This window comes from Fusarium verticillioides, chromosome 3 (assembly GCF_000149555.1).
Source record: "Fusarium verticillioides 7600 chromosome 3, whole genome shotgun sequence".
In the NCBI taxonomy this organism is placed as follows: Eukaryota; Fungi; Ascomycota; class Sordariomycetes; order Hypocreales; family Nectriaceae; genus Fusarium; species Fusarium verticillioides.
In genome coordinates this window covers 2,996,460-3,009,990 of record NC_031677.1, presented here as the reverse complement: position 1 = coordinate 3,009,990, position 13,531 = coordinate 2,996,460, and the positions used below count along the sequence as shown (strand labels likewise).

The 13,531-nt window shown below is 48.3% G+C and overlaps 4 protein-coding genes across 6 annotated transcripts; 1 reads left to right on the top strand and 3 right to left on the bottom strand.

The window, feature by feature from the left end:
• Positions 1–1,647: 1,647 nt before the first annotated feature.
• FVEG_05239 (4-aminobutyrate aminotransferase) lies at positions 1,648–4,914 on the bottom strand. The gene is made up of 2 exons (XM_018893369.1): positions 4,349–4,914; positions 1,648–4,295 (listed from the first exon to the last, which is right to left on the bottom strand). The coding sequence occupies exons 1-2, from the start codon at positions 4,486–4,488 to the stop codon at positions 3,056–3,058; spliced, it is 1,380 nt and encodes a 459-aa protein (XP_018750214.1). The 5' UTR covers positions 4,489–4,914; the 3' UTR covers positions 1,648–3,055.
• Positions 4,915–5,562: 648 nt separating this feature from the next.
• Positions 5,563–8,074, top strand: FVEG_05238 (succinate-semialdehyde dehydrogenase). Of its 3 annotated transcripts, XM_018893366.1 has the most exons (4): positions 5,563–5,950; positions 6,047–6,134; positions 6,207–7,448; positions 7,501–8,074. In XM_018893366.1, the coding sequence occupies exons 1-4, from the start codon at positions 5,936–5,938 to the stop codon at positions 7,626–7,628; spliced, it is 1,473 nt and encodes a 490-aa protein (XP_018750211.1). In that variant the 5' UTR covers positions 5,563–5,935; the 3' UTR covers positions 7,629–8,074. The 3 variants fall into 3 exon arrangements, with proteins under 3 accessions (XP_018750211.1, XP_018750213.1, XP_018750212.1); XM_018893368.1 differs by lacking the exon at positions 6,047–6,134 and having other exon boundaries at positions 5,563–6,023; XM_018893367.1 differs by having other exon boundaries at positions 5,563–6,134.
• Positions 8,075–9,685: 1,611 nt separating this feature from the next.
• Positions 9,686–10,618, bottom strand: FVEG_05237 (hypothetical protein). The gene is made up of 4 exons (XM_018893365.1): positions 10,422–10,618; positions 10,248–10,353; positions 10,052–10,154; positions 9,686–9,973 (listed from the first exon to the last, which is right to left on the bottom strand). The coding sequence occupies exons 1-4, from the start codon at positions 10,512–10,514 to the stop codon at positions 9,898–9,900; spliced, it is 378 nt and encodes a 125-aa protein (XP_018750210.1). The 5' UTR covers positions 10,515–10,618; the 3' UTR covers positions 9,686–9,897.
• A 52-nt stretch (positions 10,619–10,670) lies between these two features.
• FVEG_05236 (hypothetical protein) lies at positions 10,671–12,529 on the bottom strand. Its single transcript, XM_018893364.1, has one exon. It carries the CDS (start codon positions 12,142–12,144, stop codon positions 11,050–11,052), a length of 1,095 nt encoding a protein of 364 aa, XP_018750209.1. The 5' UTR covers positions 12,145–12,529; the 3' UTR covers positions 10,671–11,049.
• Between the last annotated feature and the right edge of the window lie 1,002 nt (positions 12,530–13,531).

Genomic DNA, 13,531 nt, shown 5'->3' with positions numbered 1-13,531 from the left:
CCATAGTACGCGCAAGAAGGTCTCGGCCAGCTCCTTAGCAGCTTGAGTACTTTGCTGTGTATTATGCCGTTGGCGGTCGATCCCGGTCCACTGAAGTACGTAGTATCAGAGTGGCATTGTGACCGACAGATACCTCTTCGTGAAAGGGATAAATCATATGGCGGCTTCCATCTTAGTTCAGTACGTTAGTATCAACCTACCGAGGTTCTCTTTGTGTCATCCGTATGCAAAAGGCACATATTTAAACATTTCGCCTGTCTGTCTATCAGAGGACCTGCCAGCCTGTCTTGCCTGCTAGCTACCTGCCCATGTATCACCCCGTATGTGGGCCTATCTCGACGGTAGATGTGGTGGTCAGGGAAGAACTAGAGCCCATGTCGAGAAAAAGCAACGCAAAAGGTGATGCAGAGACACGACCTTTCACCTTGTGCACATGACAATATATTTTGTGTACGGGACACTTGCAAGAACTATAGGTTATGCCTCAAGCTGATCGAGTATCACGACTCGCTACACAAAGTGTACCTAACTTGCGGCTTTGAAGCATACGACAGCGGGGCGGGGCGGAGCGGGGCGCCGGATCGCCATCAGGGCCAATTTCAAAGCGAGCTTTAACGTCAAGTCCTTGATAACTGACGACCACTCTCGGCAATGCGTGCATTGCAAGTAACGATCACGGGATGCTTTCCTCTTGCTGAGGAGCAAGGAAATTACATACGAACAAAACTGAAGCGTTCTAATCGGCCCCCATAATACCCTCAGCTAGGCGAATGATGCCACCACAAAGCTGGGGGAAGATGCCATACGGAACAGACATGGGTCAAGTTACGGAGAGTCTCTTCAACCAAGCTATGGTACTGGCTACCATTAGGTAGTCTACATCGGCAACTACCTCAGTATGGTTAGACTAGTTCTGATAATTTTAGGTATGTAGTTTGCTCATAGTTATTGATGATATATCGAGAGAGAGCGCGCGCTGGACGCGGCTATCTATATATGATCTGGGCATGTTTTCAACAGCAGACCTCATCAGTAAACTCGCCGAGATTTGTGGCAGGTTCAGACTTAGCAAAAAGCACTCAATGACCAGCATTAATTGGTCAGCCGTCTTCCATTGCCATTAATGGGTAGAGCTTGTGCCGCTTTGATCGACAAGCTTGATCCCTCAGGACCCATGGATGTCTCGCAGGTACACAGACTGCACAGACCACCAACGCCCTACGTTTGTTTTTTTTAGACTGGCTGACAATCAGAAACACTCACTGACCATGCCTCGAGTTTACGGGGTTGACAGCTTTTGATCCGATGAGATGAGCACGGTGACGAATCGGCGGGATCTTGCAGGCTGTCAACCCCTAATCACAACTCATTGGTGTAGATGTCATATGTAGATCTTCTTCCACACGGCTAAGACCAACACCATCGTCCATTTCTATGCTCCATACGTTATTTCTCATACAATGTACAACGGATGCCACTCTTTTTCCATGTACATAACAAGCTAACAGATTTAGGCGGCAGGATACCATCGGGTCCGAACAAAGCACCGATGGCCCTCGCTACTGAACTTCGTCAGGTCTATCAGCGGCCCGGACCAACATGCTCGGCTGCTCGTTCTGGCAATCCAAGACTTGTCAATCCAAATTCTGTAAGTAATATTGTCACAATTGGCCTTTTTCAACGGGAATGGCTGCGCCTGCTAATGGCTCGCATAAATGATCTACTGTATATTCCTCGCCTCCCTTTTTGCGGCTACCTCGGACCTGCAGAGCTACCCATGTAGAGACCAGCTCCTATTGCGAATAGCAGGCCTGATTCCAAGCCAGAAGATCCTACAACCAATGAGTCGTTATGGTGACTCTCTCGAAGGATCAATGGCTGGGGCTGAGAAAAAGAAACTTGGATCTTGAGATTGCATCTTGCATTACCAGCCTCCCAACACTTGGTCGAAGCTCTCCCTCAGCCGGCATAAACCGACATGAAGGTCTTCTCACTGCTTCAGTATCGAGTATCGGACTTTCCCGATCACTCTGGTGCTTGTATGCAACCACCGAACTACCGCTTTCATGACTGCAACTATACATACTTCTGTTACCTATTACTGCAAGCCACCACATGCATCTGAACAATTCATCCCTGGTCCGGTGACATGCTGCAGTAACACACCTGGTCCACTGAGGAGAATTCTGGATGATCCTAGAGCGAGACTGAGCCAGTGTCAATTACCCAGCGGCCATCATGTCGTTAAAACTGAGCAAGATGATGGCAGGTGTTAGGTGCCAAAGAATGCGGTGAAATCACAGTAAACATCATAACCCTGAAAATTCTCCAGTGAAGTTGGCCCCAGAACTTCCAAAGCTCTGGCCAAATTTTCTCAACTATTGCCGAATTACATGGCGGTGTCAATACCATTCGTCTAAGCGTATCCCATGTGACAGGTCACCTCGCCACTTGGCGGGTGTTATCCAAAGGGACGACACACAGAGAATCAGAAATGAAAGATATAGAGCTCGCCGAGAGACGCGTGGTATATCGGTTAAGGTCGGTATTCAAGGTGACGTGAGATATGCAACAGACTGCAGCTCGTTATGGCCCAATGGCTCACCTCAGGGTTACGACCTCCTCTATCTGACGTTCACACGATCCTCTATATGGTTGTAAACCGGGCCTGGTCTTTTGGTGGCTTCGAGAAGTTAGGTTCTCAATTCAACAGGCCTTGTTGTATCTTCAAGAGACTATAGTGTAACATTTCCGTTTTTTTACATCACTTTTTTTTTTTCATGGTTAATGCGGCCAAAGGCCCCTGTTGAAGTAGTCGTAATTCTTTTGAAGTTCCAGTAACCTTGGTAAACGCCCTGTGTGATCCATTTCCGTTTGGAAAGAAACCTATCTGTTTGCACATCTAGTGTATTACCAGTATGATATCTTTTTTTCTTTCCCCCCGGATCCTAAGAAAAACCGTTTTGACAAATGTAAACAATAATCAATGCAGCGCTAGTAGAAGGCATGATGCGTAGAAACCCAACCCCATTTCAATGTTCCTGCTGAATTCAGCTCACAGAGCAGCAATAACCTTATCAAAGGCATTGATGAGGATAGGAATGTGCTCCTCTTGGAAAATGAGCATAGGTCGGAGGCGGACGGTGTTCTTGCCGCACGTTCCAATGTTCACACCAATATGGCGCATGGAGCGAACGAGACCAGCAGGGTCCTTGGTATCGAAAGCAATGAAAGTGCCCTGGTCTTTTCCACGGAGGTTCTGGATGTGATCAGGGTATTTGGCAGCAAGGCGTGCAAGCTCGGCATAAAGGTGAGTACCCACGCGGGCTGTCTGCTCAACAAGCTTCTTGTCAAGAATCTCCTGAATGACAGCCTTGCACATGATGACACGGGCAGGGTCGCCGATCCAGGTGTTGAACTGACGGTAAGCCTTATCAGGGATGAGCATCTCGTTGCCAAAGAAGTATCCAGCAGTCTGCGCCTTCTTGGAGAAGGTGACCATGTCTGGTGGAGAGGTCAGGTTCCAGTGATCATGTCCCCAGAAGGAACCAGTGGCGCCGAAACCGGTCTGTACCTCGTCGGCAATGAGAACGGATCCGTGCTTCTTGGTAATGTCACGGAGACCCTGGAAGAAAGCCGGGGAGGCGTGGTTGTCACCACCCTCGGACTGAATGGGCTCAACAATGAGACCGGCAACGGGGCAATGCCATGTGGTCATGATGCGCTCAACTTCTTCAAGGCATCGCTTCTCCTCGGCCGCGTTCTCCTCGACATGCTCCTCAAGAGGGTACTTGAGAGCAGGAAAGGGGGCCTGGGGCCAGTTGAAGCTAGGGATATCGAGCTTGTGAACAGCCTTGGAGCGGGTGGTAGAGAGGGAGCCGAAACCACGGCCGTGGAAAGAGTTCTTGAAACTCATGATGGCGAGTTCAGGAGAGCCAGGTTTGGAGTTCTCAAGGCAGGAGTTGATCTCCTCCTCATTCCAGTCAGCGTTACCACGCTTGCGACGACTGTAGAGCATGAAAGCAGCCTTGTAGGCAAGCTCGTTGGCCTCAGATCCAGACTGAGCAGTGAAGATGTAGCTGAGGCCCTTGGGGGCGACCTTCATAAGGCCATTACGGAGAATATCGACCCATTGGTCGGAAGGAAAGTTGCCAATCGCAGGACGGTTGACGAGAGCGGAGATCATTTCGGGGGACTTGGCAGCTTCGATCAGAGTGTCGTTGTTGTATCCCACAGGGATGGAAGCAATCTGGGCGTAGACATCGAGGTACTTGTTGCCATCAACATCGACAATGCTTCAAAGCGTTAGCTCGTACATCGCCATGTTCTTTGGGGAATAAGATCTTACTAATTATCGTGAGACTTGTCGTAGTCGACAACGAAGTGAACGGCACGGGCGTCGAAAATGGCATCCAGACGCTTGGAGCTGGCCTTGGATACAGGGCCAGGAATCTCCGTGCGAACGGGGGACTCGACGAAGGAAGGCATTGTGAAGCTTGCAAAAATCTCTGAATTAAGTTGAAATTTCCTCTGGGTATCCTGTGTTTGTGAGAGAGGAAAGTGAGATAAGATGTCCTAGAGAAATTGGAAGTGAAGTTCGAAGCTGGGGGAGGAGCTATTATAGCATTTGGCAACGGTATCGGAGGTGGCACTAATAGGTCACCAAACATGGTCAAAAAAGTTCACGGAGGGCCTCGATATGCCCACCCCTGCCAATTGAAAGGTATTGCCTGCGGCTCGTGGACGACACGATGCGCAGAGTTGGGGATGCATCGTGGGGCCGGAGTCGAGAGGCCGGCCGGCACAGAGCCGGAGAGGAGAGGGATGTCTCACGGGACCTGACCTTGGACGCCACCGCTGCACCTTGGATTTTGTAGCGGAGGTCATGACGGATTTTATCCTGTGCTTGCTTGTTCGGCGCGGAAAGAATGCTGCCGTCTCGGGGGTGCTGATTACTACTACAGAGATCCTACGTCAATTAATGAGAAACATTAACTTAGTTTCGTAGTAAGTCTTGTTCACTGGCATCGACCACAAACATCAAAATCGAAAGAATCACTACCCCAACATTTAGTGAAAGTCTTCCCCGGACATACAATTTCTCGGTGACGAGACCGGGGATGCCACGCTTTTTGCTTTACATAAAAATAAAAATAAAAGTCTACGTACTACCTACCTACCTACCTAAGGTAAGCAAGGTGACGGGAGTTGTTGAACGATCAAAGCGCCTGAAGCTTCCCATTCTTTACTGGTGCCTCTGGGGTTTAGTTCGTCGGCTCCCAAGGCCCCACCTACACCGGTTCTCGTATTTGAGGGCACTCTCGGTTCCGAAGGCTGGAGCTACGCTCACGTGCACCCTACCCGTGACAATATTTCCCCATCCGCTCCTTCTCAATACTGTACCTGAGACACTTGTAGACTTCTGCTACGTACTCCGTAGATTCTAAATCACACGCCCTTCTCGGAACTGAGCTAACGACACTCCTGTTCTTGCCGCATTTCCTCATGCTTTTCCATCATAAACACCCTTCTAGTCATCATATACACCCTGCCGGTCCGGTTCCCAATCGGTGCCGTGTATTACAAAATGGATCACCAAGCATCAAAGGTTCACCGAAACAGGTCTCATGGCCATTGCCATATTGTGATTTAGCAAGACTTGTAGCTAGGAGGCCGGTCACTGCCGTGTTTTAGGACAGATTTGTTCTTGCTTGGTCAATGTACAAGGCAGGAAACAGGAAGCGTCCGGAAGCGATGCGGAGGTCCGAGATAGTCGTGAGCAAAATATCTACTAAGGTATGTAAAGAAGGGACTTCATAGATAGGAATTGATTCTCGTCTACTCTGCTATAAACTCCTCTCTGCCATCCAAAGTCTCAGCCGTGTTTAGCATACGTCTTCTCCATCGAACAAACTCGATTCGCCAAAAAAGCATCATGGCAGCTCCAAAGGTGTGTCATATTCCCGCTCGCTCGCACTTCCCGTGCAACTACTCTTCATGGAGAGGTTATCGAAAATACTAAGGTAAACATATTGCTTCGCTACAGCTTACCGATCCTACCCTCATTAAAAACGCATGTTACGTCAATGGTGAATGGGTAGCTGCAAAGTCTGGGAAGCACTTTGCTGTCGAAAGTAAGTGCTCCCGCAAACCCCCATGTCCGTGAAATCCGATATCATTTACTAACGCTACCTACCTTTATGCAGACCCTTCAACCCTTGAAAAGATTGGGAATTGTCCCGAGTTCGACGCCAGGGACACCGAAGCCGCTATCGCCGCCGCCGATGCCGCATTCAAGACATACCGTAAAACCCCGGCTCGCCAGCGGGCCCGGTACCTCCGCCGCTGGTATGATCTCATGATGGAGAACTCGGAGGACATTGCACGACTCATCACCCTTGAGAACGGCAAGCCTCTGGCAGATGGCAGGACAGAGTCCAACTATGCAGCAGCTTTCTTTGAATGGTTTTCAGAGGAGGCCCCTAGAATTTATGGTGAGACCATTGAGGCAACAAACCCATCATGTCGTCTGTCCACCATCAAACAGCCTGTAGGTGTCTGTGGCCTCATTGCACCATGGAACTTTCCCGCTGCCATGATTACCCGAAAGGCCGGGCCTGCGCTCGCTGCTGGCTGTACTGTTGTCATTAAAGCTCCCGCTGAGGCTCCTCTGACAGCTCTTGCTCTGGCTGAACTGGCGCATCGTGCTGGAATTCCTGCCGGCGTTGTCAACGTTATCACAGCTTTGGATAACACTGCTGAAGTGGGCAAAGTCTTGACTACGCACCCAAAGGTCAAGAAAGTCTCTTTTACAGGGTCAACTGGTGTGGGCAGACTCCTTATGAATCAATCGTCTTCAACAATCAAGAAATTGTCCTTTGAATTGGGAGGAAACGCTCCTTTCATCGTTTTCGAAGACGCGGACCTTGTTAAGGCTGTTAAGGGTGTGATCGCTTGCAAATTCCGCAACTCGGGTCAAACTTGCGTCTGCGCCAACCGAATTCTGGTGCACCGCAGTATCTATGACAAATTTATCCAAATGGTCCTTGATGTTGTCAAGACCTTCGTTGTTGGCGACGGCTTTGGTGAGGAGACAACTCATGGTCCTCTCATCCATGGGCGTGCCGTAGCCAAGGCTGCTGAGCATGTTGAAGATGCTCTTTCCAAGGGAGCCAAGCTTATTCACGGTGGCGAGCGTCTACCACACCTCGGCCCTAACTACTTTGACCTCACAATGTTGACTGGTATGAAGCCTGGCATGAAGATCTGTAGCGAAGAGACTTTCGGACCTGTTGCTGCTTTCTTTGCATTCGACAACGAGGACGAAGCTATTGAGCTTGCGAACGACAGTGATGTTGGTCTTGGAGGCTATTTCTTCAGCAACAACGTGAACCGATGTTATCGCGTGGCTGAAGCCTTAGAGGTTGGTATGGTTGGTGTCAATTGCGGTAAGTTTCCCAAGCACAAGAATACTGCATATTACTGACAGCAAAACCTCAGGCGTTCTGAGCGACCCTGCCGCTCCTTTCGGTGGCATTAAGCAGAGTGGTTTTGGAAGAGAAGGAAGCAAGTATGGTATCGACGAGTTTACAATCACCAAGATGGTTATGACAAACATTGATCCATAAGTTTCGGTTGAGTTGAGACATGAAAAATGATGGCTATAGACAAAATAATACCCACTGGACGGTTATAGAGACGGAGTGTTATTAGGTGAACAAAATTGCTATACTGATAGGCCAGCGGAGTTCGCGTGTAAATGAAGAGTACACTATTCTAAGCGATCATATTTAGACGTCCAGGCCCTTGACTTGCAGGCCGGCTCATCTTGACCAAATGGGAATGCATCGCTGTGGCATGAGGGCCCTACGAGTAAGGTTCATCTGGATACCTAATTAGGATATCGTGAAGTGCTGCCGTTTGTATTACAGACGTGGGTATGCCAGTAACATTGAGGCAGGGTCGTTCCAGGTATGATAAATGCGACAAGTTGCTCATCAACACTTGATAGATATGCCGTTTTGTAGACACGATCAGTAAGCACGAGATTGTCAATCAGAGCAGTTCAGTAAAGGACCCGAAGCGTTTTTTTGCCAATTGGTTTGTTGATTGTCAGAGTCCATATTTCAGCAACACTCCTCTGTATTCAATACTGAATCTATGAGGCTATCGCCACAATCAAAAAGTCAGTTCAGCGACGGGCCTATGGTGTTCTCCATTATTTCCAAGCGGGGCCCGCTCCGCTGCAAATACAGGGCATTTGAGATCTTGGATCGGGCTGTTCGCGTTCGGCATTTGGACGGTCAAGATGCAATGGCCGGGAATGTTTATTATGCAATCTACAAGTCCCCGGTCCGGTCCGGTCATATCTCGTCTTCTTGAAGATAACTAGGTACCTAGGAAGCGGAGCAGATAAGGATGAATTGGCAGAATGTGGGGAAGCGGGCAGAGGCGCATCGACCGGGAACAAATGCCGGCCCCATATGAGTATATGTCACTCCAACAGTTCATGACGATAAGCAGAGATGGTAGGATGATGGATATTTAAAAATATGCCCTCATTGTTATGTTTATGCTCACCACTGAGTTCTCGATTTTTCCTTCATCATGGACAATATTTACATAGATTCTAACATGAGTTCCCGAGCCTGTCATATCCGCCAGATAGTTCTTATTAGGACAAAGTATCTGTCATCTCGATCAATGAGAGATAGCATACATACTCTCAGCGGTACCTGTTACCCTAGGTTATCATGCACTACTAGATGCATGGTTACAGGTTGGGTATCATCGTTTGTATGGAAGATCATGTCCGGTACGACATTGTAGGCGAGATGCGTGGTAGCTGAACTCTGTATGTAGGAGGACAAAGGTGTGTCCAAACGAATCACATTGCCCTCCTTGCACCTCCTAACTACCTAATAGTGACCAACCCCATATGTTATATTTGAAGTGACCGACATCTGAAGTTACCATACCTGGATACCATCCTCTCTAATCTTGCCACCGGAACCGAGATCTCGGCTCCAAGAGCCGTTGATCCAAATATGCAAAAATTTTACCCAGGACTGCCTAGCTCGTCTGATTCACAAGAGATCCCGGGTCCATGGAGTACTGTACCAGACTTTATTAGCATGTCTTTATTTAAAGGAGGCTCGTTTTCAGAAACGTCATATGATTCACGATTGATGATGACTATGTCTCTACATGCTGCTATAGGGTACTTGGGGAATTAGCTGTTTTCATAGGGCAGTGGCGTTGTGCAGCACTACCTAGGTTGTTCTCATGTCTGCAGTTTTGGCTTCAGTATTTCATTGTTATATGATTAAATTACGTGGGCTGGGCATATCTCTTGTAGCCTGTGTTACTCTAGATGTTGTCCGTAGCACCGGGTAAGGCGAAAGACGGATCGGCTAGCTCTCATCTAGTCAACCTGTTAGTCATGGCCAGTGCAATTTTCTTGACACCATGATCTGATCCCAATAACAGCATTTTAAAATTAGCTAGTTGATGATAATGGTCAGAAATATGAGAGACATATAAAACACAGAGGCGTGTTAGAAAGCTCTATAAGATATTAATGGTATAGAAATCCCTGTAACCATTTCCATGTCTTACATGGGACAGCTACCTATGCATTTTTGTTGGCTTCAAGACACAGACTGGCTGTCGAGGCTATTTGAAACCAGCCTACACTTACCACTGGGCTTCAGAAGCACATGCAGATAGAACACCGTCTGTTCTGCCATACCCTCTGTCTAGTAATGTGTTCACAGCTATGATCAACCGCCCGAGAAGGCGTCTAGATAAGGTCATATAGAGATTATACTGATAAAATAAGCTTCATATCTCTCGTTTGTATGCCTCCCATCCCAGATTTAGTCACCAGTGACATGTCTACTTAGATTCGTCTTTGGCCAGCAGGTTTTCCACTCTCTTGACCTTGTCCTCCGCCGTCTGTTTCTTATCCGTTCTATGATGAGACCATGATTAGCATGCAACCACACCAGACAATATGTAAATAATGGATATGAAGGGCGGTTGAACTTACCGACTACCGACCCTCATCGACGACTGAATCCTGACTACACCACGGCGGTGCACAACAGCATGTGCTTTCCCTACAGCCGCCATTACCTCGTTCCACGATCCCTCTACAGAGGACTTGTTAGCTTTATGTCACTGGAGCTGTGAAGTGTGCTGCAGCAAGTAGAGGATAATATTGGTTCAGGGCAGAAATAACGCACCCACGGTTGTACCAGCAGAGTGAAGAGTATACTTCAAACCACTCGCCTTGAGGACCTTTTGGACCTCAGCAATATCTTCGGCAACGGACACAGTTCCAGTTCCGATCTTTTCGTTGTCAGTATTAGAATATCTGCATTCCCGAGACTTCGAGGGACATAGAAACCAAGACTCACGGGAAGAAGGCAAAAGTCGACATAGCACGACTCTGGCGTAGCAATACTCTCGTAATCCATAGTCAAAATCCCGGATTCCGATTTGGGTGGCATGAAATGTGATTGAGAGTGAAGGTGGAAAAAAATAAGGGTAATATATTGATGGTATTCTAGGCTTCTGGGTCTCGAACTTGGTCTAAATCGCTGCTAATTGGCCGACATGACGTTGCACTCATCAACGACTTCATGATGTTGAAAATGCTGATAATGTTGCTGACGAGGGGCACAGCTGTGCGTTGTTCATGCATCAAATACATATGATCATTCTCAGAGCAATTTTCAGTCAGTACAACATCTTTATGCATTTCTGTTGAGAGTCTATTATCGAGGTATATGCATACCATCTGTCTAACAGGCCAATCTTATGTTACCAAATCGCTACAAAGTTATCGACCAGTCCCTTATCCCTAGTCGTAATTCAATCTATGAAGATGCAAGCTTGCTATCCCAAACGCCTCGCTGTATGCCCATGTGACCGAACCGGATTAAACGGCAGGTCTTATCAAACCTGTGTAAATAAAGTGGGGAGAAGAGTGAAGACAAAGCAATTGTGTTTGAATGCTGAATTGCATTCAAGCCTTGAGACTTTTTATACCAAGAGCACTGCGGCAGCAACGAAGGCAGTCAGGGCAACCATCCCGACTTGCCTGTCAGTGGTGCTGCCGATTGACTCATCCGAGACCTCTTCACGCCCAGTGGCGTCAGAGATGGCGTTCATCGCGTCTGTCGCTGCGAGAACCTGACCCTTCTCGAAGAAATCTACCAGCACGAAGTTGGGCACAGCACCCCAGTCCTGTCGACATTGCTGGAGGTGCTTTCCCAGCTGACCATCCTCGCTGGTACCATCACTGTTGACAGTATCAATGTTCTCAGTGTCAGGGACGAACAAGTCACTGTTGTCTGAAAGACTCTGGTACTTGAAATGGTTGACGAGACCCATATAGTTACTAGCCATGGCTGTAGCACCATCCTTAATCTTTGAGGGGCGGTCGACAGTGCAGTTGAAGCCGGTGAGAGAGGGAACCTCAAACGCTGTCTCAAATACATAGTCGAACTCTGGCATCAGGTATGGGTACTGGGTCGAAGCATCAATGTTGGTGACGAAAGTTACGAGGCGTGTGCTGTTATCGATCATGGACTTGAGAGTAGGCCACTCGCTGGTTGGTTCTTGGGTAGCGGGTGCGTAAGCCAGCTCAGCAATGCCGGAACCGTTGATGGCTTGACCAAACTCATCAGGTTTGGCATCGTCGGAGTTGACAAGCAAGAGAGTGACAACCTCATTCTTGTTCGCCTTCATCCACACGTTGATTTTAGTCAGCCAGTCCTCGAGTGGGCCAGCATCGAGAATGCCACAGGAAGTGTGACAAAGGCGGAGGGTGTTGTTTTCTTTGTGTACCTGGGCCTGAAGCAGACGAAGACCAGCGTCGAGAGCATCCGTGGCGTTGAAGTTCTGGTTACCTGCGGCGGCGAGTCCGTTGTTGCCATCGCGTAGAAAAGAGCTTCCGTGAGCCCCCATGTGTGTGATGTTGTTATAACTGCGGCTGCAGAGGTCCGGAGAATTGTTGCATGCTGTTGAAGAGCCTGACCCTGACCCTGACCCTGAATTTGATTGTGGGAGAGCGTAGACGGTGGACGTAGCAGCGAGAACTGCGGCCACGACGGACAGAAGTGAGCACTGGAGCATGTTGATTGGTTTCTGATGTGTGCCGGTCTTATCGAGATTCTATGTGTTGAACGGGGCAGAAGAAAAATATGATGATACAGAAAATAGACAGGAAGTAAGAAACAAATCTAAAGAAGGACATATGAGGTTAATAAACTATGAAACAAAGAAAACAATATTTGCCATGGAGTATGTCATGAGGTAGGCTGTAGGTCCCCGTAGGCATAGGGGATGCTGAGATGTTGCTGTCCGTGCTTTCGAGCTGACGTCGCCCCGGTCCAATTTTCTTCATTTTTTTTGTTAGAGGCTGGGAGTTGGCGGCTCACTGAGAGCCATGGGAGCGAACCAAAAGAGGGATATCCACTGAATACCTACCTACCCACTGCCCGGAACACTGGAGTGATCGCCAAACGACCGAAAAGCCAAGACGTTGAAGGTTGGGGCTGAGGCCGGGTCAGGTCTCGAGTGGTCGATGCTGCGCCCCTTGAGACGTCAGCAGTGGATATGCCCTATAAGTGTTGTGTTGCACTTCAAACGCCAATGAGACAAATTAAGAATACCGAGTCAACGTCGTAAACAGAGCGGATATCTGTTTGAGATACAGTTTGAGATTGTACCTGTTGAGCCAGCCCTAGGTATGATTTCTAAAGCATAAAGCATGAATAAGGCATTTACGGATACTGCATCCGCAAAGCGATGTTACTTCATGCTCGATACACGTCACGCCTGGTTGGCCAGTGTTATCATATGGTGCAGATCAACATGAACCGTTTATCCATCCTGCCATCCTGCCATCCAAGGCTCCAACCGCCGCGGTTTACGATGCTGCTCAGCGAGCAGCCACATATGTATCACACGTGTAATGACCTATTCTACGATGCCAAGAAAATATCCTGCATGTACCTTACAATGCGGGAGCCGAGACGTTGTCTCGGCTGCAGCCATTTACCCCTCCACATTCCGGACATTTGAGAACGCCTCGCCGCCAGCGAGATTGGATCTCGTTTGTCTCTCGTATCTAATATTAAACCCTTTTGACTCAACACAATGGATTTTCTCATGTATACCGACAAGTTTGTGTCACCATTGAACTACAAACACATCTAACATCAGCTTGTTATACATACTACGATAACCAGCCTACCAGCCATTCCTCGTGAAGGAGGTGGTGGCGGCTGGGAGGCTGAGTAAACAACGTTTTTTGAGGGGCATGGTCTATTTTTATCTGTTTCATGCCATTAGCCTCCGCAGGCGGCGACCTAGGTACAGTACATTAACGTGGCGGCTGAAAATGTTGACCAAGCATGAAGGACCTCACTTTTCAGTGCATTAAACACGACAGCATGATAGTTGGTTCATATGTAGGTTATACTCTGTACTGTTATGGCGATCAAACGCATTTCTTTCA